At 40.9% G+C, this 25,991-nt stretch overlaps 1 protein-coding gene across 10 annotated transcripts in view; it reads right to left on the bottom strand.

The window, feature by feature from the left end:
• The window catches only part of LOC103285001 (ligand-dependent nuclear receptor corepressor-like protein), a 127,770-nt gene that overhangs the window by 52,284 nt on the left and 49,495 nt on the right, over nt 1–25,991 (bottom strand). Inside the window, exon 5 of one of the 10 annotated variants that reach the window (XM_054729928.1) lies at nt 25,151–25,260. The exons of the other annotated variants lie outside the window; for them this stretch is intronic. Within the exon in view, the coding sequence (XP_054585903.1) occupies nt 25,253–25,260 (8 nt within the window). The 3' untranslated portion in view covers nt 25,151–25,252. Of the gene's footprint in view, nt 1–25,150; nt 25,261–25,991 lie in introns of those variants that run through there. 10 annotated transcript variants of the gene reach the window in all.

Genomic DNA, 25,991 nt, shown 5'->3' with positions numbered 1-25,991 from the left:
CCCCCATCACCCCCACTCATGCCCTCACCCCCCGTTGTCTGTGTCCATTGGTTTGGCCTATATGCATGCATACAAGTCCTTTGGTTGATCTCTCCCTCTTACCCGCGCCCCCCCCCCCACCTTCCCTCTGAGATTTGACTGTCTGATCGATGTTTCTCTGTCTATGGATCTGTTTTTGTTCACCAGTTTATGTTGTTCATTATATTCCACAAATGAGTGAGATCATGTGATACTTATCTTTCTCTGACTGGCTTATTTCACTTAGCATAATGCTCTCCAGTTCCATCTATGCTGTTGCAAATGGTAAGAACTCCTTTTTTACCGCAGCATAGTATTCTATTGTGTAGATGTACCACTGTTTTTTAATCCACTCATCTGCTGATGGGCACTTAGGCTGTTTCCATATCTTAGCTATGGTGAATTGTGCTGCTATGAACATAGGGGTGCATATATCCTTTCTAATTGGTGTTTCTAGTTTATTGGGATATATTCCTAGAAATGGGATCACTGGGTCAAATGGGAGTTCCATTTTTAGTTTTTTGAGGAAACTCCATACTGTTCTCCATAGTGGCTGCACCAGTCTGCATTCCCACCAGCAGTGCATGAGGGTTCAAGTATCTATTTAGGTCCATTGCCCATTTTTTGATTGGGTTATCTTCCTTTTGTTAAGTTGTAGGAGTTCCCTGTAAATGTTGGAGATTAAACCCTTATCGGTGATAACACTGGCTAATATGTTCTCCCATGTTTTGTTGATGGGCTTTCTTGTTTTGTTGATGGGTTCTTTTGCTGTGCAAAAAGCTTTTTATTTTGATGTAGTCCCATTTGTTTATTTTCTCTTTAGTTTCCATTGTCCTAGGAGCAGTATCGGTGAAGAAACTGCTTCGGCATATGTCTGACATTTTGCTACCTGTGGATTCTAGTACCGTGGTTGGCAAACTGCGGCTCGAGAGGCACATGCGGCTCTTTGGCCCCTTGAGTGTGGCTCTTCCACAAAATACCACGGCCTGGGCAAGTCTATTTTGAAATGGTGTTAGAAGAAGTTTAAGTTTAAAAAATTTGGCTCTCAAAAGAAATATCAATCGTTTTACTGTTGATATTTGGCTCTGTTGACTAATGAGTTTGCCGACCACTGCTCTGGTATTTTTATGTTTTCCTGTCTTATGTTTAAGTCCTTTATCCATTTTGCGTTTATTTTTCTGTATGGTGTAAGTTGGTGATCTAGTTTCATTTTTTTCCATGTATCAGTCCAATTTTCCCTACACCATTTATTGAAGAGGCTGTCTTGACTCCATTGTATGTTCATGCTTCCTTTGTCAAATATTGAGCATAGTGGTTTGGGTCGATTTCTGGGTTCTCTATTCTATTCCATTGATCTATATGTCTGTTCTTATGCCAGTACCAGGCTGTTTGGGAACAGTGGCTTTGTAATACAGCTTGATATCTGTTATTGAGATCCCACCTACTTTGTTCTTCTTTCTCAGGATTGCTACAGCTATTCAGGGTCATTTTTATTCCAGATGAATTTTTGGAGAGTTTATTCTAGCTCTGTGAAATATGCTGTTGGTATTTTAATGGGGAGTGCATTGAATCTATAGATTGCTTTGGGTAGTATGGACAATTTGATGATGTTGATTCTATCAATCCATGAACACGGTATGTTCTTCCATCTGTTTATGTCTTCCTCTATCTCTTTTTTCAGTGTCCCAGCAGGAATACTCTTGCCCCCAAAATTAAGAGGTATAGCTAAGCCATATAAAAGGAGGTTCTTCTTTATTTTTTCTCAAATATATTTTTATTGATTTCAGACAGGAAGGGAGAAGAAGAGATAGAAATATCAATGATGAGAGAGAATCATTGATTGGCTGCCTCCCACATACCCCCGCTACTGGGGATCAAGCCCACAACCCAGGCATGTGCCCTTGACCTGAATTGAACCCAGGACCCCTGAGTCCACAGGCCCATGCTCTATCCACTTAGCCAAGCCGGCTAGGGCAAAAGGAAGTTCTTACATCATATTAATTATCAATTTATCCACTGAAAAGCCTACCTACATATCTATATATATAAAAGAGTAATATGCAAATCAACAGAATGGTGGAATGACCGCTTGACCAGTCGCTATGAGGCACACTGACTACCTCCTGGTCCCTCCCGCAAGCCGGCAGGCTCCGATCTCCTGATGGCAGATGGGGAACCGAGGGTGGGTGGTGGCAGGGGGTGGGGCTGGCTGTCGGCAGCCTGGAAAGGTGGCCCTGATCACAGGCCAGGCCTAGCGACCATACCCACACATAAATTTCCTGTGCTGGGCCTCTAGTTTCTCAAATAAAAAGAACTCAAGAACAATAAAGAGGAACAAATCTGGTCTAGTTTTATATCTAGCATAAAAGTAGCCAGGAATCCTTTGATCTGGGCCTCACATTTAAAAATATGCCACATATTTAGAATAATATTATATTTTATGCAGGATTGAGAAAAGGCTATAACCTTACAATTTCAAATTTACAGCCACCTACTGGACTACCTGGATAGATCTAATAATGATCTCGTAAATACAATTTTATTTCAATTTGTAAATGTGTTTAAAGTTAATTTGTTATAGAAAACATTTAAAATATACATCAGTTTTAAAGCCCATCTTAAAAAATATAAACTTGCCAAGATTCTCAACTTTTCAGAGATCCCCTTTTTATTTTCTTAGGTATTAGCTTAGTTTCGTCCATGTGTCTAGTTTCTTTAGCTACCACATGGAGGATATTGGAACTTTATTTTCAACTTCACAAAGCACTTCAACAAGATTAAAGCACTATTCAACAAAAATACAAAACATTACTAATGATCTAATAAAGTACGTGCATACAAAATTTACAAAAATTACATACATATCAATAATTGAAGGCAAACAACCCAATTAAAAATGTATCAATAATGTCTATATATATAAAAGCCTAAGTGACCTTTAAGACCAGTCAACTGAACGACCCTGAACGACCGACCCTGAATTACCGGTACTATGATGATGTACTGACCACCAGGGGGCAGATGCTCAATGCAGGAGCTGCCCCCTGGTGGTCAGTGCACTCCCACAGTCATCCTCCTGTGACTGGCCAACCTCCCGCGGTCCCTCCCCAAGGCTGGCTGGCCCTGATGGGCCCCATCACCCCGATTGCCAGCCAGGCCAAGGGACCCCACTCATGCATGAATTCATGCACCGGGCCTCTAGTACTCGAATAACTATGTATGGTGTCAGATGGGTATAAGATTTATAAAGATGATCACATAGCAAGTTATATAATGTCTAATCATTGGGGTGTACATCATAAACTAATATAATATTGTATGTCAACTGTAAGTGAAAAGCAATAAATGATTTAAAATGGGCAAATGACTTGAACAGATTCTTTTAAAAAATGTTTTTATTGATTTCACAGAGGAAGGGAGAGGGAGAGAGGGACAGAAACATTAACGATAAGAGAGAATCATGGATCGGCTGCCTCCTGCATGCCCCCCACTGGGGATTGAGCCCACAACCAAGGCATGTGCCCTTGACTGGAAGTGAACCCGCGACCCCCCAGTCCGCAGGCTGACACTCTATCCACTGAGCCAAACCAGCCAGGGCCTGAACAGATTCTTTAAAAAAATATAGAAATCACCTATAAGAACGTGAAAAAGTGCTCAATATATGTTACCAGGGAAATGCTATTTAAAGCAAAATGAGATAGCATTTCAAACATAATAGAATTAGCTAGTAACAAAAACTGGTAACAGTAGTTGCTGACAGGAATCTGGAGCAACTAGAACTCTCATGCATTTCTAATGAGTTTTGGCAGTTTCTAATATATTTTAAATATACATTAACACTATGTCCTATGGATTTTCCTAAAAATAAAAAAACAGTATCCAAAAAAGTATCAGAATGTTCATAGCAGCCTTATTAATAATTTCTGGTGACTTATTAATAACCTCTGGTGACTTATTAATAACCCCTTCCAGATAAAAAAATGATTCTTGCACTTTAATCCTCTGTGAGTGCAAAGGTGTCAATGGCACTGATTAATAAGAAATGCAGGAGGAAAAAGAATATCTTTAAAAGTAAAATAGGTTTAGCGTAGACTCATTGAACTTATTTAAAGTTCCTCCCCCAACATATATATGGAGATGTCTAGAAAATAGCATGGAACTTGGAGAGAGGTTAAATGTTGAAGCCAAAAGAGGGAATGAGATGGGAGTGGAGAATGCATATATGTACATAAATATACATATATATGTGTACATAAATTCTAAGGACACAGTCCTTAAGGTATAACATTCTGGGGACAGCATAACGACCAAACAGTAAAGGAGGTGGATAGGATTCTTACCCCTTTTTGTGAAATGGCTCCTTTGATAGTATGGAGAAAACCATGACTTATGTTTTCAATGCTCAAATATATAGGATTAGGAAAAAACCCCAAGTATATTAAAATATAATTGTAAAAATATTTTTTTAATTGAGATACAGGGATATGTGCTTTTTTCTTATGTGCTTTAATTTTCTTAATAATTAAAATATAAAATCTAGTAGAGTTTAAGTTTACTATGTACCATAATTTCAAAGCAGTGAGAATGTAAGTAATAACTTAAGATATAATATGGCATGAAAATATCTGATTATTTACTGCTAGACCAGGTATTACTAATGTTACTACTGCTTGTTGTCAATATTTATATTTGAAGAAAATGTTAAATTTCAGCTAAGTGTTAATGAAAATAAAGGTATTATTTTTTTCCCCATTTAATTTCATGGACCCAAGAAAAGCCTACATATGAACTTGTTGGGAAGTATTCTAGGTTAGAACCCCTGAGCGAGGAAGTAAAATTAAAGAGAAAGAAAAACTTGACAAAACAGTATCTTGGAAATTATGGCAGCAAAATGGAATGCTATTTTTAAACAGCCATGATAAAATACTATACCCACTGCTTCATTTCTTACCACTGTGAAATAGAATGAGAAGTCAGAGAATAGCACGTTAAGCAAGTTTCTGAATATTTTCAGAAAAATAAATCACAATTGTATTTAGACTTATAAAAATGTATCCCCATTAGGAATCACCACCACAGACTGTCAATACAATGATCATTCTATGTACCAGACATTCTACTTCCAATCTGCTTCATCCACCTTCTGTTTTTTATACAATCTACTTTTATATTCTGCCATGCAAGCCAGGGTCAGAACAGATGAATAATAATGGCACAAGTCTTTCATTTGGCCTAACTGCCACCCTAGAGATAGGAAACAATCTAACAGGATACTGAATAGGAGGGGTGAACCATTTTCCTCTTACAGGGATGCAGTCAGGCAAGTTACTCTAGATACACTATCTGTATGCTCATATTTATTTCTCTATACGATAGTCTGTGTTATAGTAAAAATTTGACTAGAATTTGGAATGCTGAGACATTTCCCATGACAGGCTTTCTTTCTGCCTCCTCAGTGGCTATGACACTTGCTATTAAGTAGGATCAATCTCTGACCCAACAAAGTAGTTGTTTAGATAAAGCCTTTCTTATACCACAGCCATCTTCAACAGAGCTTAGAAGTATCGGTCAGAGGATATTGTGGGGAATTATGGCTGGCAGGGACACAAGTGTTTGTAGAACACACCCACTTGTAGAACATACCCACTGTAACCAATGTGGCACTAAGATAGATACTAGTATCTCCAGACAAGCATTTAGATCTGCTAAAGCTGGGGCATTCCTGGGAATAATTGGAAAACAAAGTAGAAGTGTTAAAAGGAGACTCCCTACCAAAGAAAATCTAATACAATAGAGTAAAACCCAAATAATGTTAAAAAATCTATTCTAAACAAGTTAAGTTTGATAAAAACTACCATGAACTACTATAGGATTTAAATGTACTATTCTCTGGGCATGACAAAATCATTTAGAATCTCTAATTGCCACAGTAATGGGCAGAAAGATAAACTGAGGAATGAGGCTTAATACTCAACTGACCAGGTGAGAGAAACAAAGAGAACACAGAACCATAGGATCTCTGCCTTTATAACATTTTAGAATTGTGGTTTTTTTTGGGGGGGAAAGGGCTGATGGTTAGGGAGATAGAACCACATTATCATAAGAATTCATACAATTATTATAAAAGAAAACTCTTGCTGCACCCCAGTTATACTTCCATGTTTCATTTCTTACAGCCTACTTGAGGTTTTAATAAAAGCTTAATGTAACTATCTATATGGTTTTCCTTAAAAAAAAAAAAAAAAGAATATGAACATGATATTCTCTTTTAGACCTAAATCATTTTGCCCCTCCTCACCCTTCATGCTCCCTATGCTTTTTGTCTCTGTAAAGCCATGATCAACCACTGTATTAGTCAACTCCTGTGACTACAACTTTTCCTATTAGACCTTTAGCAATTAAATATTCTTTGTAAATCAGCTCACCGATTCTGAACTCTGAAGAATCAGTCAGTCTCTAAAATCTTCAGAGTAGTTCTTCAAATTTTGTTGAACATTCATCTCATCAATTAACAAAATTGATAATGTACCTTAAAATATGTATATTATATATAAACTAGAGGCCCAGTGCACAACATTCGTGCAGGGGGCAGGGGGAGGTGGTATACCTCAGCCCGGCCTGCACCCACTCCAATCTGGGACCCTTTGGCCATCCCTCTCACAATCCGGGACCGCTGGCTCCTAACCGCTCACCTGCCTGATTGCCCCTAACCGCTTCTGCCTGCCAGCCTGATCGCCCCCTAACACTCCCCTGACGGCCTGACTGACACCTAACAGCTCCCTTGCCGTCCTGATTGCCCCCAACTGCCCTCCTCTGCCGGCATGATTGCCCACAAATGCCCTCCCCTGCTGCAACCCACCTCCTCCACCAGGACCAGCCTCCTCCGCACTGCGCAAGGCTGTGGGACCCCCAAGCCTCACCCTGCGGAGTGGCCACCAGGCCCCACCTCCACTGTGCATGCAGCCATCTTGTGATGACATGAGGGCATGACACCACCTAGGCTATTATTAGTATAGATTACATAGACATTCTTATTATGAACATATTTCAAGGCACAGCATATACTTGGACGAGGTTTGTCATTGATAGTACCTTCTAAACCCTATTTTTCAGACTTAATTCAGTAACTACAAAGTAGAATATGTATATCCATGTTACTTTCGCCATGTAAATTACAATATATCACAACACTCAGAACACAAACCAAAGAATGAGCCTATTAGAAATATGGCACTAAGCTAATGTTTCATTTACATTAATCTTCACAGTGATATATCACTCAGTAACCTGATCAACATAACAGCTATTTAATTAAAAAAAAAAAAAAAGCTAGCAACACATCTAGTTTTGACTCTAGTAGCCTATATTCTTTTTTCCACCAGAAGCTACTATAGAACACGGTATACCTATCAATGATTAAAACACTGAAATCTAACTAATATCTTGTTTTAATAAAACTATTTTTTTTGGTGGGTAACTATAGACAACAGAGTATAATGCCTCTTCTCTATCTGAGAAAACTAAGTCACAAAAAGGGTAAACAGTTTGTCAGAATCACATCTAATATATGGTGGAGCACGATTTGAGTCCACATTTGTTCAATGGCAAAGCTTATGCTTTGCCCGTTCTACAGAGAATATAAACATTTTATAAGACTTCACTCAAAACACTTTAAGGAGAAAAAGACACATAAAAATGTAAGTTCCTATGGAGAAAGGCATGGTTGCTACTTAGTACTAACAAATCAATGAATTCTAATCAATAAATAAACTTTATAAAATCATCTGTACAGGCTTGGATATAATGTAATTAACTAATAGCAAATAGTCAACTGTAGCTGACAGTTCATAATTATACGTAAACTAAAAATAGTGAGATGATAATTTATAAAACTAATTTATCACATTTTACATCCTCTGCTAGAGTCTTATATCTCAGTAAGTGACATTAAGAATTCATCAGCCACTGGGGTTCCAAAGTAACAGAGAATAGGTAATTCTTTAAAACAACTTTAACTATATCATATTAAATCAAAAAGGAAAGCATGTGTGTTAGAGTATATTTAACAAACAGCTATTTCTATAAAAAGTGGATTTTTAAAAATGATCTTTTTTTGTGAGAACAAGAAATAAAATTGTAAGACAAAACCTTTTATAAAAGAGTTGAGACGTAGCTGGTTTATAACTCAGGTGCTTTTTTGTTTTGTTTTTACACTGTAATTTATCATTCATAAAACTAAAATATATGAAAAAAATTATCTGGGGAAAAATAGGTGACCAGAAACATCTCTCCCTCTCCCTTTTTATTTTATTACACATGAAATACTTCCATCCTTGACCATTAAAAGTTCTCTTTTTTTCCTTATAAGGCCTTGATCCTGAGATTCTAATATTACCCAATTTAAAAGGTGAAAGATTTATGCGATCTGAAGAGAAACCAGAGTATTAATATTATCCAATTTAATATGTTAGGCTGTCTTAATTTTGCAGGCAGACTACAATCAGGTTTAAAGTTTTATAGCTGAAAACTAAGAAGAAATACTTTTAAGAATTCTAAATTAGACTTGTGGGGGATGGGTGTAGATGGAAGAGGGCACAGAGATAGTGACAGAAAACATAAAAAATAGGTTAAGAGTTGCACATGTATTACTTACAAGGGCAATGAAAGTTTTGTGTATTTATGCTTTATAATGTACAATTAGCCAATAGCAAATAGTAAACTAGTAAATCTTTGGGAAAAGTAGGCAAATTAATTGTCTAAAGTCATCTAACAACCTGATCTTTTAGGTACAGAATAACAGATAACACTGTTTTTAAAGTTTACAAACTAATAAATGTTGTGGTTTAATTTTAAAAATTTAAAATACCATGAATTTGAAAACCTGATGCAGAATTTAAAAAGAAAAAAAAAAATCAGAGAAAATCTCCTCTAAGGCATGTAGGTTTTCCAAGAAGTTTTAAAAACACCAAAGCCTTATTTTCACAGCATCTAATGAACACAAAATCTGTGGCAGGGGAACTGAATGAATGTGTAAACACCAGTTCTCATAAAAATAAAAACAAAACCCATAGTTTAAAAAAATATTGTTGAAAGTATTACATATGTCCCACTTCTCCCCCCACCACCCACCACTGACCCTTTCTAGCCCACTCCTGCCCCCTGCCTTCACCACACTATTGGCTGTGTTGATGGGTTATGCATAGATGTATACAAATTCTTTGATATCTTCCCAGTCACCCACCCCAGCCTTCCTTCTGAGATTTCCCAGTCTGTTACATGCTTCTGTCTCATCAGTTTATTTTGTGCATTAGATTCCACATATGACTGATATCATGTGATACTTGTCTTTCTCTGACTGGCTTATTTCACTTAGCATAATACTCTCCAGGTTCCTCCATGCTGTCTCAAAGGGTAAGAGAGCCTTCTTTTTCACTGCAGTATAGTATTCCATGGTGTAAATGTACCACAGCTTTTACTTTACCCACTTATCTACCTAAGGGCACTTGGGCTATTTCCAGATCTTAGCTATTGCAAATTGCACTGCTATGAGCATAGGAGTGCATATATTATTTCTGACTGATGTTTCGGGTTTCTTAGGATACATTCCTAGAAGTGGAATCACTGGGTCAAATGGCAGTTTCATATTTAATTTTTTGAGGAAACTCCATACTGTTTTCCATAGTGGCTATATCAGTCTGCATTTTCAACAGCAGTCTACTAGGGTTCCCTCCGCTCCACATCCTCGCCAGCACTTGTCATTTGTTGATTTGTGCATGATAGCTGACAGGTGTGATGTGATACCTCCTTGTCATTTTAATTTGCATCTCTCTGATTAGTTACTTTGAGCATTTTTTCATGTCTCTTGGCCATCTGTATATCCACATTGGGGAAGCATCAAATATTTAGGTCCTTTAACCCATCTTAAAACATTATTTTATAGAACAAAATTTTAGGACACCTGAATATATTGCAACCGAGAAGGTGAATGCTTACCAGAAAACTGCTTTTGCATCAATTTTTTTCTCTCTTTATTGTTGAAAGGATTATAGATGTCTCATTATTTCCCCCATTGACCAGCTCTCCACCCAGCTTCCCACCCCAGGTCTTCACCACACTACTGTCTGTGTCCATGGGTTGTGCATATGTGCATTTAAATTCTTTGATTAATCTCTTCCCACCCCTGCTCCCCTCCGCCCCCCTTTCCTCTGAGATTTGTCAGTCTGTTTCATGCTTCCATTTTCTCTGGATCTATTTTGTTCGTCAGTTTATTTGTTCATTTTGGAGTAGGCTCTTCGTGTAATTGCTTAGCCTCTTGGCAAAACTCCTGAACCACATTGCTGTATGACATCCTAAAACGTGTTAGGCAACTGAGACATATTATTCCACCACACATGCATGCAGTGTGCATGAACATGCATTTTTTAAAGATTCCATTTTTCATTACTTTATATCTAAAATGAATATTTCCTAAACTGAGTGTCAAATATCAACCATATGTTGAAGAATGTCTTCTATGTTTTGTTTTGTTTTACATCTTTGACCAAAACTCTATTCAAGGAACTGAAAAGATAAAAGTTAAGATATTCTTTGTCTCCGAGGAGTCCAAAATCTACTAAAATCAATACTCCTGAGGGCATATGATAAAATTTTATTTAAAACAGATAAAGGTAAAATCATTTTGTAGAATCAAAATTATTCTTAAAAATGTGTTAAATAACCCATAAGTGCAGTATATACATCAGTTATGGTCTGCAGACCATATTATTATTATTATTTATATACTAGAGGCCCGATGCACGAAGATTCGTGCAAGAATAGGCCTTCTTCCCTTGACTGTTGGCACCGCCTTTGCTCCAGCCTGGAGTCGCCTTTCTGCCTTCGCTCCGGCCTGGAGCTGCCTTTTCACCTTCCCATGCTGCCCAGAGGCCTGGAGCGGCTGGGGCGGTGCGGAACGCCTGCGTCCAGTCCCCAGCCGCTTGGCGCCTGTGTATGCAAATTAACCCCCCATATTTGTTGGGTTAATTTGCATACTCACTCCTGATTGGCTGGTGGGAATCACGAAGGGATGGTCAATTTGCATCTTTCTCTTTTATTAGTGTATATATAAAACCCTAGTATGCAAATAGACCGAATGGCAAAACAACCGAACAACTGGTCGCTATGACCACCAGGGGTGTGCGCGGAACATGATGGGCGTCGGCCACGGCGGGATGGTAGAGCAGGTGAGTGAGGGCGCCAGACCAAGGAAGGGTGCCAGTCACTGTCATGGAGGTGAGCCTCTGGTGGCTACTGAAAATTCTTTGCTCCTGCGTGCTGCGGTCCCACCTGGCGCTCGCACCCACAGCTGGAGCCGCTGCTTACACACACTGCCAATTCCCAGTGCCAGTCCCAATCGCTCAGCACCGTCAGTGGGTGCGAGCAGCAGCTGCCAGCCCCAATCGCCCCTGAGGGCTTCTCCACCACACCTGCTCCTGAGGGGCAATCGGGGAAGCAGCCACCACTTGCACCCTCTGATGGCACTGGCACCGCTCAAACCCGCTGCTGGCGCTGGCCCCAATCGCTCTGCACTGTCAGCAGATGCAAGCAAGGCCAGTGCTATCAGTGCATGGGAGTAGCGGTGGTGGGAGCAGGGCTACCAGCAGAGAGCGGACCAGGGGGGCTGCAGCCAGAAGGGCCAGGTAGGGGCACGGAGGATGGGCCGAGACCTGCCCCTGTGCCCAACCAAGCCTTACAGTCCATAGTTCCTTTCAAGATGCACAAATTCGTGCACTGGGCCCCTAGTTTATTATAAAACAACATTTAAACAAGAGAATCACACTCTATTTGCAGAGCTGCTTTAAAGCACAGGAGGCATGTAGAAACTAAGAGCTACTGGAAAGATAGTAAATTCATTTATTTCCCATCTTATGGTCCCTAGGGGGTGTATTTTGACTAAGTAGAAGATTGGATAGATATACCCACATGATTCAGATTATTTTTCACACTCAATGTGAAATATCTTCTGCTATGGTATGCTTATGCATTTGACACTTGTAGATGTAGGATTTATGAAATCATTTTTATAAAAAGACTAGAGGACCGCTACACAAAATTCGTGCACGGTTGGTGGAATCCCCTCAGCCCGGCCTGCACCCTCTCCAATCCAGGACCCCTTGAGTGATGTCTGACTGCTGGTTTAGGCCCAATATCAGGGACTGCTGGCTCCTAACCAATCCGGGACTGCTGGCTGCTAACCTCTCACAATCCGGGACCACTGGGTCCTAACTGCTCACCTGCATGACTGCTTGGTCATTCCTAACTGCCCGCCCCCACCCCCCCCGCTGGCCTGGCTGCCCCTCACTGCCTCTGCATGCCGGCCTGATCACCCCTAACTGCCCCCCCCCCCCCACTGGCCTGGTAGCCTCTTACTACCCCCCTGCCGGCCTGGTTGTCCCCAACTGCCCCCAACCCCCGCTGGCCTGGTCGTCCCCAACTGCCTCCCCTGCTGGCCTGGTCACCCCACACAGCCAGCTTGTTCAGTCGTTTGGTCGTTCCTCACTAACCCCCCTGCCAGCCTGGTCGGCCCACGCAGCCTGCTTGTTCAGTCGTTCGGTTGTACCTCACTAACCCCCCTGCCGGCCTGGTTGTAGGCAGCCATCTTGTGAGAGCGTGAGGGTTAATTTGCATATTAACTCTTTATTATATAGGAGGATATTGTAATTCACTCAGGCTTGGGTAAAAGGATCACAAAAAAACAATGAATAGAGTATGAAGGAAATGTTGACTGTAAAGTAAAAAGTCTTACAACTTGCTAAGGGAGCCTTGCTAAGGATTTAATGAAGTGAAAGTTGAAAAAATTAAAGAACTGCTAACATCACATAGTGATGATTCACAAGTACTTGATATCATATCTTTAAAGGAAATTTCAGAACATGTGTCTGAATATGTTGTTACAAGTAAGTTTGGTTATGGAATGAGAAGTCTCCTCACATTAAAAAAATGAAGCTGCAAGCAAAATATGGGTGACCAGGAGCTGAAAAACTGCAAGTAAAAGGAACTTAAATAGTTCATCCATTTGCTAGTTTCATTTTATTATTTTTTAAATCCCACTGTCTTTTTTATAACTTTAGCTGATGGTTCAGAACTAGTAACATGGATGAACCTTAAATATTTAAGACTCCCATTCACTATTTTATGACCCTCCTTTGGTTTAGCATTACTAACCACCAAAGAGCAACAGAAACTAAAGCCTCCATCTCTTAACATCATTCTTGAGGTGGGCAACTCTATAACCTATTAAACATTTTTTAAACTTTATTTTTATTGTTTACACTATTACAGATGTCCCCATTTCCCACCTGCTTTGCCAACCTCCACCCAGCCTCACCCCCCCTTCCATATGGCCATTACCACACTGTTTGTCTGTGGGTTATACATAATTAAAAAATTTTAAATGCCTTTTAAAAATTTTTTTTACTATATGCTACTGGCAATCATTAATTTTCTTACATTTTTTCATTATTTATTGCATTATAGTATATGTTCATTGGTCAAATTATATTTAACTAATATTTCTTTGTATGTAAAGAAACAGACAAATAATCCCCTACCTGCTTTAAAATTTTATAATTTTAGATTGGTCTTAAAAGGAATATAAGTAACCTATAAAACTGAGGAATAAGAGTGGCAATCATCTACCACATGCCTCATCTATAATTTTTTAAAACTGATATTTTTAACTCTTAAAACGTATTTCCCATAGGATTTCTGTAGTTTGCTATCTTAATTTTTTAAAAATATATCTTTGCTTAAATGTATCTCACTATTATAAATTTTTATAAAATTTCAATCACCACCTCTTTTCTGGCAGTCCCCAGGCTCCTCTCTCCATTTGTTTTCATAGCATTTATATAAAGGTGGGGCAAAAGTAGTTTTACAGTTGTTCATATGGAAAACAATCTACACTAATAGTAGAGAAACATGCAAATTACCATCACTCCGCTAAACCCAACAGCCAATCAGAGTGAGTATGCAAATTAAACAAAAACATGGCGGCAGCCCCGCCCCCCAGCCACTCAGGGCCTGTGGGAGTCAGAGAAGTCAGGTGCCAGTGCCTGAGGCTGGCTGCAGCCAGGGAGACCAAGAAGCCGCCTGCCCTGTGATCCCAGGCTGCAGCCAGCAGCAGAAACCTCAAGTCCGCCTGCCCCACGTCCTGGGGGAGACTAAGAAACCTGGCCCCAGCGCCTGCAGCTGGATGCGACCTGGGAGACGAAGAAGCTGCCTGCCCCGTGACCTCAGGCCTCAGCCAGCTGGAGAAGCTGCCCACCCCACGTCCTGAGGGAGACAAGAAACCGGGTGCCAGTGCCTGAGGCTGGCTGCAGCCTGGGAGATGAAGAAGCCGCCTGCCCTGTGATCCCAGGCCGCAGCCAGCCGGAGAAGCCGCCCCCACTGCATCTGAGGGAAGCAGCCCGCCTGCGGTCCAGGCGCCAGCACCTGCAGCTGGCTACAGCCTGGTAGACGGAGAAGCCGCCCACCCCGCGGTCCCGGGCGCCAGCACCTGCGGCTGGCTGTGGCCTGGGAGACAGAGAAGCCGCCCACCCCGCGGTCCCGGGCGCCAGCACTTGCGGCTGCAGCACAGGCGAAGCCACCTGCCCACCATCCCCTGTGGCTGCAGCTGGCCTGGGCACCTATGGCTGACCAGAGGGAGGGAAGCCCAGATCCTGGGTGCCTGTGGTCGGCTGGAGGAGGAAATCCTGGGTTCCAGGTGCAGGGCCAAGGCAGAGGTGGTTAGGGGCAATCAAGCCAGCAGGGGAGCAGTTAGAGACGATCAGGCTGGCAAGCAGAAGCAGTTAAAGGCAATCAGGCAGGCAGGCAAGGAGTTAGGAGCCAGCAGTTCTGGATTGTGAGAGGAATGTCCGACTGCCGGTTATCCCACGAGGGGTCCCAGTTTGGAAAGGGTGCAGGCCAGGCTGAGGGACACCCTCCTCGCCGCCCCCTGTGCACGAATTTCATGCACCGGGCCTCTAGTATAGCAAATAATAATCTATACTAATAAAAGGGTAATATGCTAATTAGACCAGGAGACCTTCCAGACGTTGTTCTGGACAAAGCCATGGTGGTGGGGCCGAGGCAGAGGCGGTTAGGGGCGACCAGGCCAGGAGAAGAGGGCAGTTGGGGGTAATCAGGCCAGTGAGAGGGGCAGTTGGGGGGCAAGAAGGCTGGCAGGGGGGGCCAGTTGGGGGTGAGCAGGCCGGCAGAGGGGGGCAGTTGGGGGCCAGAAGGCCGGCAGTGGAGGGCAATTGGGAGCGATCAGGTCAGCGGGGGGGGGGGGGCGGCAGTTGGGGGCAAGCAGGCCGGCAAAGAGGATAGTTGGGGGTGAGCAGGTAGGCAGTGTGGGGGCAATCAGGCCAGCAGGGGGCCAGTTGGGGGCGAGCAGGCCAGCAGCGGGGGCAGTTGAGAACAATCAGGCCAGCAAAGCGGGGCAGTTGGGGGTGAGAGGCCTGCAGGAGGGGGCAGTTGGGGGCGATCAGGCCAGCAGCAGAGTGGTTAGGGGTGATTAGGCAGGCAGGCAGGTGAACGATTAGGTGCTAGCGGTCCCGGATTGTGAGAGGGATGTCCGACTGCTGGTTTAGGCCCGATCCTGGTCCCAGATTGGAGAGGGTGCAGGCCAGGCTGAGGGACACCCCTCACCCCCATGCACGAATTTCATGCACCGGGCCACCAATCCTACCTAATAATAGACAAATATGCAAATTGACCACACCTCTGACACACCCACAAGCCATGCCCACCATCCAATCAGAGCAAGTATGCAAATTAACCCAACCAAGATGGCTGCAGCCACAGAGAGCAAGGTTTCCTAGGTAACAGAGGAAGCCAAGCTTTACGCCTGCCCTTGCCAGGCCTAAGCCTCCACTCAAGCTACAAAGTTTCAATTATAGAAGGTAAACAAATTCAAACAGAAATGGCGGCAGAATGGAGCTTGAGAGAGCAGGCCAGAGTTGTCCCCGGCAACAGGGGAAGCAAAGCTTTCCGCACACCCTGGCTGGGCTCACCCGCTTAAGGCTACAAAGTTTCAATTATAACCCCAACAGAAATGGCTGCCGGCCGCGGAGGGAGCCCCAGGCTTGGCTCCGCTCCAGGCTACAAAGTTTCAATTGTAGAAGGAAAATAAATTCCAGATACCAGGGCATCCGCTTGGGTTGTCAGGGGGCGTGGCCAGCCTGCAAACCACCACAGGCCCCTCGCTCAGGCCACCCCACGCTCCAAGGGAACCCCACCCTGATCAGGGACACCCTTCAGGGCAAACCAGCTGGCCCCCACCACTGTACCAGGCCTCTATCCTATCTAATAAAAGAGTAATATGCGGATTGCTCATCACTGCAACACACAATATAGCTGCCCCCAATGTGGTCAAAGATCCTGCCCCCATGTGGACACAATATGGCCACCACAAGATGGCCCAGCAGGAGAGGGCAGTTAGGGGTGACCAGGCCGGCAGAGGAGGGAAGTTGGGGCAAACAGGCTGGCAGTGGAGTGGTTAAGGGGTGATCAGGCTGGCAGGCAGAAGCGGTTAGGGGCAATCAGGAAGGCAGGCAGGCAAGCAGTTGGGAGCCAGCAGTCCTGGATTGTGAGAGGGGTCCCAGATTGGAGAGGGTACAGGCTAGACTGAGGGACAACCCCCCTCCATGCACGAATTTCGTGCACCGGGCCTCTAGTATAAGAATAAAGTCTGTGTTTTGCATACTGACAAATGTAAACCTACTTCTGCCTCACCCTGTATTCATAAATATCCAGCAAGAGTGTGAGAGGTGTGTGTACATATATATAACCACAAATATAACTTACTTGTTTACTGTCTGCCTCCCCTCACTAGAACATAAAGGCCTATGAGGACAGGGATGTTTTTTACCTTTTGTTCCTGGAATAGTTCCTGACATGTAGATCCATTAGTGGATCTTTGTAGAATGAATGAACTTCTTTTTTTTTTTTGTTTTTTTTAAAAAAAATATATTTTATTGATTTTTTACAGAGAGGAAGAGAGAGAGAGTTAGAAACATCGATGAGAGAGAAACATCGGTCAGCTGCCTCCTACACACCCCCTACTGGCGATGTGCCCGCAACCAAGGTACATGCCCTTGACCGGAATCGAACCTGGGACCCTTGAGTCCACAAGCCGATGCTCTATCCACTGAGCCAAACCGGTTTCGGCTGAATGAACTTCTTTAATCATGGACCAAAAATATGTTTTATAAAGCCCAACATACTAGTGTTGATTCAGGACAGTCATACTCAGGGAAAGAAAAAGAGAGGGCTACAAAAGCATCTTTTATGAATACAGAGGTTTTAGTTCAGCAATAAAACAAAGGGAAAATTAAGAGAAAAGACTGAGGACATAGGGGGTTTTGCTGATCAAAGACCACAAATTCCAGAAGACACAAAAAGAATTTGGATGCTTGTAAAGGGTAGATGACTGGGTCACATTAAAGAATAAAAAAGACAAAAGGAGGTAAGAATCTAGGTTAGTGATGAGCAACCTTTTGAGCTTGGTGTGTCAAACTTCGCCAAAAAACTGAGCATAACTCGGGTAGTGTGTCACTTTGAGGAAAAAACTAACTCCAAGACTCTAGTCGCAAATGTTTCATCCTCGGCATGTGGCCGCGTGTCATCAGAAATGGCTACGCGTGTCAGTGCTGACACGCGTGTCATAGGTTCGCCATCACTGATCTAGGTGATAATGAATGACCTGGTAGTTGGCCTTTAACTCCTGCTATGGATGGTGTTGCAAGTAGAAAGGTGATTTTCCCCAAAATGCAAAAACCTTAAATTCAGTTCTAATTATAGGTGTGTTCTTATAATTTCATTCATGTCTTCAAAGTACATGGTAAAAGAAGAAAAATCTTTTTATGAACACCTCTGAATGTAGTTCCTAATGTTTTGTAAATTATTTTATGGCACTAACATACAGTTCCCTGAGCGTTCCAAAAAGGCAAGCAGTAAAAGAAATTCAATATATGACCACAACTGTATCACAAAGGCACATTAAACACTTAGGACCTGAATGAATCAGGTCAAATTTACAGTTACTCAAGGATGCCTGCATTTAGAGAAAGGTAATCTAAAAAATTAATACTCCTGTTTCTAAGAAGTACAATGCTTTATCATCAGTCATAAGGGATTGGTGAGCAGTATTAATATCTATTACAATGCTATAGTATAAAGCTTAAAAATTAAGAGTTTAGCAGACAAAAGGTCTGTGTTCAGAAAAGGCTTGGAAAACTATATAAAACCTGGCTATCAATTAATTTAAGGGGGAAGAGTGGATTAATAGCAGCTTTCAACTAAATGCATCAAATGCAACAAGAAAGCATTTGGAGCCCTGGCCAGTTTGGCTCAGTGGATAGAGCGTTGGCCTGCAAACTGAAGGGTCCTGGGTTTGATTCTGGTCAGGGGCACATGCCCGGGTTGCGGGCTCGAACCCCAGTGCAGGGCGTGCAGGAGGCAGCCAATCGATGATTCTCTCTCATCATCGATTTTTCTATCTCTCCCTCTCCCTTCCTCTCTGAAATCATTAAAAAAAATAAAAAAAATTAAGCCTTTGGAAATAGAAGGCCAGGCCCGGCCAGCATGGCTCAGTGGTTGAACATTGAACCAGGAGGTCACGTTTAATTACTGGTCAGGGCAATTCCCAGTGCAGGGTGTGTGGCAGGCAGCTGATCAATGATTCTCTCTCTCATCACTGATATTTTTGTCCATCTCCTTCTCCCTTCCTCTCTCTGAAATCAATAAAAACATAACTGGAAAAAATAGTATCTATACTAGTATATATAAAAGGCTAAGTGACCGACTGTACGTCCGACCGACCAACCGGTACATATGACGCGCACTGGTAACTTAAAAATAAACATTGACTCACACATGCGTGATACATCTAAAGCTCTCGCTGGTGCCAATCGCATGCATGTGTTTCGATCTGCCAGTGATATTAAATTATTTCTTCTAATTAATTTCCTTTCAATGTGCATGAATCTGTGCACTGGGCCACTAGTCTATATATATAAAAGGATAATATGCTAAGTGTCCCTCCCTCCATTCGACTGGTCACTAAGACGTACACTGACCACCAGGGGGCAGACGTTCAATGCAGGAACTGCCATGACACGCACAGAGAAACGGCACCGCAGACCTGGTGCCCACAAAGCAACACTCGGCTTCCCCCAAATGGGACACAGGCCCTGCTACCACCCCAGAACGACAGCCCACCAAATCACAGCTGACGTTGCCGAGACCCCATGGTGCAAAAATGCAGCCCACAGCCCAGCCTAGCGATCTTGCAGTTTCTTCAGCCCAGGAATACAACTTGCTTTATAGCCAGGTGCAAACATTTCACACTTTAACCAAATGTCTGTGAAGCATTTTCCATGCCTCATCTCTTTGATCGTCACAGAAGTGGAATCCTGTTTTCATTAGCTGGAAAACAGAGATTTACAAAGCTTAGAAACTTGACTCGACTGAAAAGAAGAAATGGTGGACCTTGAAAATGATTTCAGGTTTTCTCACTGTGCAGAATATAGTCAAACACTGCTGCAGTTAAATGTTCTACCCTTTGTTCTCTCTGCGTGATCTACAATAATAATCTGCTTCATGTTGATATTTAATGCTGTGTTGCTGACAATTACCTGAAAGAGAAGTTGGTGTGCTTCACTGGGCTGGAAAAAGTTTAGCTAAACCAGAAAGCAGGTCTAATTAAGCAAGTTTATTCTATATCTATAAAAGGCTAAGTTGACTCGTGCATGCATGATACATATAAAGCTCTCACTGGCGCCAATTGTACATGTGTGTTTCCATCTGTCATTGTCGATTGTGAATTTGGTTGACACTTCTACTGTAGAGAAAGGGCGAACAGCGATGTTAAAATATTTCTTCTAATTAATTTACTTTCAATGTGCACAAATTCGTGCAACAGGCCACTGGTTAGAAAATAAAAGGCCAGAATAGTAGTTACATGAATGCTAATATGTTGGGGGTAAAAGATAAAGCAGGAAAAACATTATATTTTGATTAAGGATGGTTTCATTTTATTGCATATTTAGCAGTACAATGCATTCAGCTACTATGTGCATACTGTCTGTCCAATTTAGTCAAATCAAGTAGCCTTCAAATCAAGAGGAGACATTTTCCTGAATAACAAACCAGTGACTTACACTGCTTCAGTTGATCAGAGAATGTGAAGTTAAAATAAAAATAATTTAGTGCACACCTCATGGGGATGGCTTTGTAAAAGACCTATCTATATGCTTATGTTTATCACATTATAAAACAAATAAGATGACTGATATTTAAACTATATACAGTAATTAAGTACAAAGTAGAGAAAGGTAAACTATATATACATGATAAATAATTTTCTTCTTTAAACAGAACAAATAAAACTGGAGTATGTAGAGAAACTGGAAAATATATAGACAGTTTATCTTAGTATTCACTCACTCATTCATGCATTCATTCATTTATTCATTCAAGAAAGTTACTGAAATCCAGGATTATGACAAGTACTGTTCTAGATACTGAGGATTCTGCAATTAATAAAACAAAGTTCTTGCTATCAAGACACTTTCACTCTACTCTAGCATTCTAGACAATTTTAGGATTAACTTCTAGAAGAAAATTCAATTGTGAATAATTTCTAAAATAAAGAAGAAGCAAAACTAGTTAAGTTTACTGCTGTACTAAAATTTTCCTTTCCTCCCTGATTCTATTTATCAACCTGTAAGATTATTTTTGAATAGCTCCCAATTACAAGGGATCATCCAAATTGTATGTAGCTTAAATAAGTTTCCTCAGTTTTATCTCTAAACACTGTAAGGTAGTGATTTTCAACTGTTTACTGCAAGAATTTTTAAAATATGTAATACCTGACTAGTCAGCAGCATTGACCTCTTTTCTCTTAGATTATAAAAAAAATAAAATGACAACAGCCAGCACAACAGCTGTCTGGTGTGAATCAAAATTACACCTATTTTTTTTTTGTCAGATTGACAAAAATATATTTTATTTTATATAAATGTTTGTTGCAGGATTTTAGTCATTAGTTTATGTGTGCTATGAGATGAAAAAGGTTGAAAATCATTACTATTAAGGGAACTAATCACTAAACCTGTTCAGTTCATATAAAAGAAAAATAGAAACCCATGAGAAATATAGAGTATTTCTCACAGGTCCTCTCTCTAGTCTAATTCAATTAAAAGAATTCTAGTCCTAGGCTGCTAAGTAGCAGAGAATAGGGTTTCTCTACTTAGTGCTTAAAAGGATCTAGATGCTCCTCACAGAGGACATCTTATACCTGTTAAAATTTATTCTTGAGGACTCACATATTCATAATACAGAACTAAAAGACACTTAACTTCTCTGTACTTCATTGTCTCTGCCTGTTAATAAAGATAACAGTACCTACCTCTTAACATTGTTTAACTAAATGAGATAAGGTACAAAATGGGCTTAGTGCTCAATCATAATTGATGACATCAATCATCATTATCCTGAGTTGTGAGTTCTTAATAATAATAGCATATAATTATCATCATCATTATCATCATCCACAAAACCACTGTTAGAAAAGATAATAAGCAAGCTACAATAGGATATTAACTGATTTCTTATATTTTGGCAAGATGATCAACATGCATATGTTCCTCAAACAAGTAACAGATTTAAAGCGTCAGTAACACTAATGTTATTAATACCCAGTAACTAAAATGTTCAAGTTTTGGAAATTTTCAGGAATCAAATAAAAAGTTAACCAGTAAGATGTGCTATCAACATATTATTTGCTACTCCAAAGACTCAGAAGTACTTACTGTCTTTTAAACACATTTTTTGGCCTTTTATTTCAAAGTAGAGTTAATAGAACAAACTAACTAAACAAATGAAAATGCTGAGACTATTTACAAGATATTATTATTCTAGCCTAATCCTACTCTGAACATACTGGAAATCTCTAAAATGATTTTATTCAAAGAAAATTAAAAAACAAACAATTGCCTGGCTCATGTGGCTCAGTTGTTGAGCATCAACCCATGAACCAGGAGGTCATGGTTTGCTTCCCAACCAGGGCACATTCCCCGGGCTGTGGGCTCAATACCCACTAGGGGGCATGTAGGAGGCAGCCGATCAATGATTCTCTCTCATCTTTGATATTTCTATCTCCCTCTCCCTTCCTATCTCTGAAATGAATACTAGTAAAAACATATTTAAAAAAACAACACAAAACAAAAACAACAAAAAACGCAAGTAAACAAATAGAAAAACTGTTATGTTTAATTAAATCTGGAAAGTTATGATGGATTACAAATAAAAAGATTAACAAATATAAGACCAAAGGTAAAGCATAAATACTAATAAGAATCATTTAAAAAATCTATGATCCTTCAAAAACCATGAAGAAAGCCAAAAATTCCCAAATGGAGAGGTCACTAAATATCTGTGACTACTCACCCACTAGATCCAGATGCTTGAATCCACCAAAATAGTAACAAGTTTTTACTGATTACTATAATAGTGCAATGGAGCACAAGTTAACTCCATACTATCCCAAATTAAAGGTTATTATTACTGATAACTCCAGCTACAATTACAAATTACTCAAAGAAAAAGGAGACTGAATAATGAGTTCCAAGGTGAGTGAAACTTACTGTGTGCATGTGTGTAAATATGTGCATTTCCTCCAGTTCTCTTAGTGATATAAATCTGAAAATATAATTCTTGTAAATGTAAATATATTGGCAGAATAAAATTTTTAAAACTAATGCTTTAAAATTTTTAAGAAAGCATGTAAACTATTTTTCATATTGGTTCAGATAGAAATTTGAGAAAAGAATTTGTTGTTTAAAGACAATGCCTGGAGAAACCAAGAGGGCGGCATAGGTAAACACCTAAACTGCTGCCTCGCACAACAATTTCAAAACTAAAACTAAAAGACAAAACGTATATCACCCAGAACCACGGGAAAGCTGACTGAGTGGAAGTTCTACAACTAGAAGGGAAGAGAAAAGAGCATTGAGATGTGCACAAGCACTGAAAAGCTGAGGTACGGAGGCGTGTGAATCAGGCTGGCGGCGGGTGTCTGGGTGCGCTGCTTCTTTCAACCTGAAGGGAGACAAGCTCCCGATTACTCTGAACTCCAGTTTCTGGGGAGACGCTGGGGACCCAAACTCCTACGGGGAGAAGCTAGACTGTCTGCCATCGGGTTGGAAAGTGAGGGTGGCTTTCTTGCATAGGTGCGCCCAGCAATCATTGTTTACTGCACTGGGGGGCGGGACCCAGGGAGTTGGAAATGCGGAGACAAAGAGACGGATGACTGGCAGCCATCGCTATTTGCCACGCCCTAGCCTAGTGACTCCCTGAGACCCTGGCCCGCACAATCTACAAACCCACCCAAGCTCCCACGCAGCAGCTTTTGCATATAAATGGCCTGCCCTATCGCAGCTTAACCAAACAAACTGCAGCTCTGGTCAGACAGCTCCAAAACCTCCAAACACCAAGCAAAGAGGAGAAAACTGTAGTTCTCGCGGTTGGTCCTGCTGGGTGGCCTCAGACAGTAGCTGACCTGCACTCGATTGGAGATCCGGAAGCTAGTGTATCTAGTGGTCAGTGTGAGACAACACCAGATCTCAACTACTCACATCCATAAGTGACACATTCAAGAGGCAGACTCAGTGAGCTCCAAAGCCCCACTGAAGCAAGTCCTGCCCCATAAGCGTGTCTCCAGCACAGCAGTTATTCCATTATAGACACAGCGGGTCCTCACAGCCAATTGGCCTGGAGGTCAATTCCTCCCAGTGACACCAACGACAATCAAGACTTAACTACAACAAGGCTGTACACACAGCCCACAAATGGGTGCACCAAGAGTGTCCACCTCAGGTAACTGGGAGGCCGACCCACTGGCCCATACAGGACACCTAGCATACAAAGCCACCCTAACAACTCAGGGAAGCAGCGAGAATGCGTAGACAAAGAAACAGATCACAAACGAAAGAAATGGAGGAAAATAAATGACTGAATATAGAGTTCAAAACCATGGTTATAAGGTTTTTCAAGAATTTCCTAGAAAAGGCCAATAAATTCAACGAGACCCTTGAGGATATGAAAAAGAACCAACTAGAAATTAAACATACACTGACTGAAATAAAAAATATTATACAGAGACCCAACAGCAGACTAGAGGAACGCAAGAATCAAGTCAAAGATTTGAAATACAAAGAAGCAAAAAACACTCAACCGGAAAGCAAAAAGAAAAAAGAATCCAAAAATTTGAAGATAGTGTAAGAAGCCTCTGGGACAATTTCAAGCGTACCAACATCAGAATTATGGGAGTGCCAGAAGAAGAGAGAGAGCAAGACACTGAAAACCTACTGGAAGAAATAATGACTGAAAACTTCCCCCACCTGGTGAAAGAAATAGACTTACAAGTCCAGGAAGCGCACAGAACCCCAAACAAAAGGAATCCAAAGAGGACCACACTAAGACACATCATAATTAAAATGCCAAGGGTAAAAGACAAAGAGAGAATATTAAAAGCAGCAAGAGAAAAACAGTTAATTACCTACAAGGGAGCACCCATATGATTGTCAGCTGATTTATCAAAAGAAACTATGCAGGCCAGAAGGGAGTGGCAAGAAATATTCAAAGTGATGAATAGCAAGAACCTACAACCATAGATTACTCTACCCAGCAAAGCTATCATTCAGAATTGAAGGTCAGATAAAGAGCTTCACAGACAAGAAAAGCTAAAGGAGTTCATCACCACCATACCAGTATTATATGAAATGCTGAAAGGTATTCTTTAAGAAGAGGAAGAAGAAGAAAAAAGTAAAGATAAAAAGTATGAACAACAAATACATATCTATCAACAAGTGAATCTAAAAATCAAGTGAATAAAAAATCTGATGAACAGAATAAACTGGTGAATATAATAGAATCAGGGCATAGAATGGGAGTGGATTGATAATTCTCAGGGGGAAAGGGGTATGGTGGGTACGGGAAGAGACTGGACAAAAATCGTACACCTATGGATGAGGACAGTCGGGGGGAGGTAAGGGCAGAGGGTGGGGTGGGAACCAGGTGGAGGGGAACTATGGGGGGAAAAAGGAGAAACAATTGTAATAATCTGAACAATAAAGATTTATTAAATTAAAAAAAAATAAAAACAATGCCAATTTCTCAACACAGTATGTCAGTAACACAGAAAAGATTTTCAGTCCCCTGCATTAAAAAAAAAAAAATTTCTTATGTTAGGCCTTTAAATATACTAGTGATTCTTCTAATCAGAAAATTCTCATATTTCAACACATAAAAGAGCTCATTACATTTAAGATTAAACAAAAGCCTGCTTTCTTAAAGGTGAGGACTGTTTTCAATATTATTGATTAAAACTTGAAAGTTAACAATTTAACAGAAAATATTTGATATTACCTAATTTCAAACTGGAGTAAAAGTAAAAGAGGGTCAACACCTAGATAAGAAGACAGTAATGTTGTTCTCAATCTCTGGAAGTTGGCAGGTTAGAAGGATCCCCCTCCCATCCTGTATTCCTCCACACCATGACTTACTATGTGGTAAAAATTAAGACACTCTACTACTGTAGAAATTGCCAAGAACAAAAAATGGAAGGTCCTATATTTCTATATTTTCCCCAGGTAACAAAGATGTAAAAGCTACTTCTGCCTGATAATATATATCAAGTAAAGTAATAAATGAAACAAACCTCATTTGGTTTATATAGTCTAGAAATAGGAATTAAAAAGAACACTGACATTTTAATGTCAAGTAAGCATACTCATGCTACCAAAGAAATAGCTGATAAATGCTATTAACTTATTCTAATAGTTTTATAATGTAATATATCTATCACTTATTAAACATGAAAGAACATTTGAAGTCTTAAGAACAGCAACAAAATAAGGAAGACCAGAAGCATAAAAAATGTATACCAA

Source organism: Eptesicus fuscus, chromosome 2 (assembly GCF_027574615.1).
Source record: "Eptesicus fuscus isolate TK198812 chromosome 2, DD_ASM_mEF_20220401, whole genome shotgun sequence".
Taxonomy (NCBI): domain Eukaryota; kingdom Metazoa; phylum Chordata; class Mammalia; order Chiroptera; family Vespertilionidae; genus Eptesicus; species Eptesicus fuscus.
This window is presented reverse-complemented; position numbering and strand designations above follow the sequence as displayed.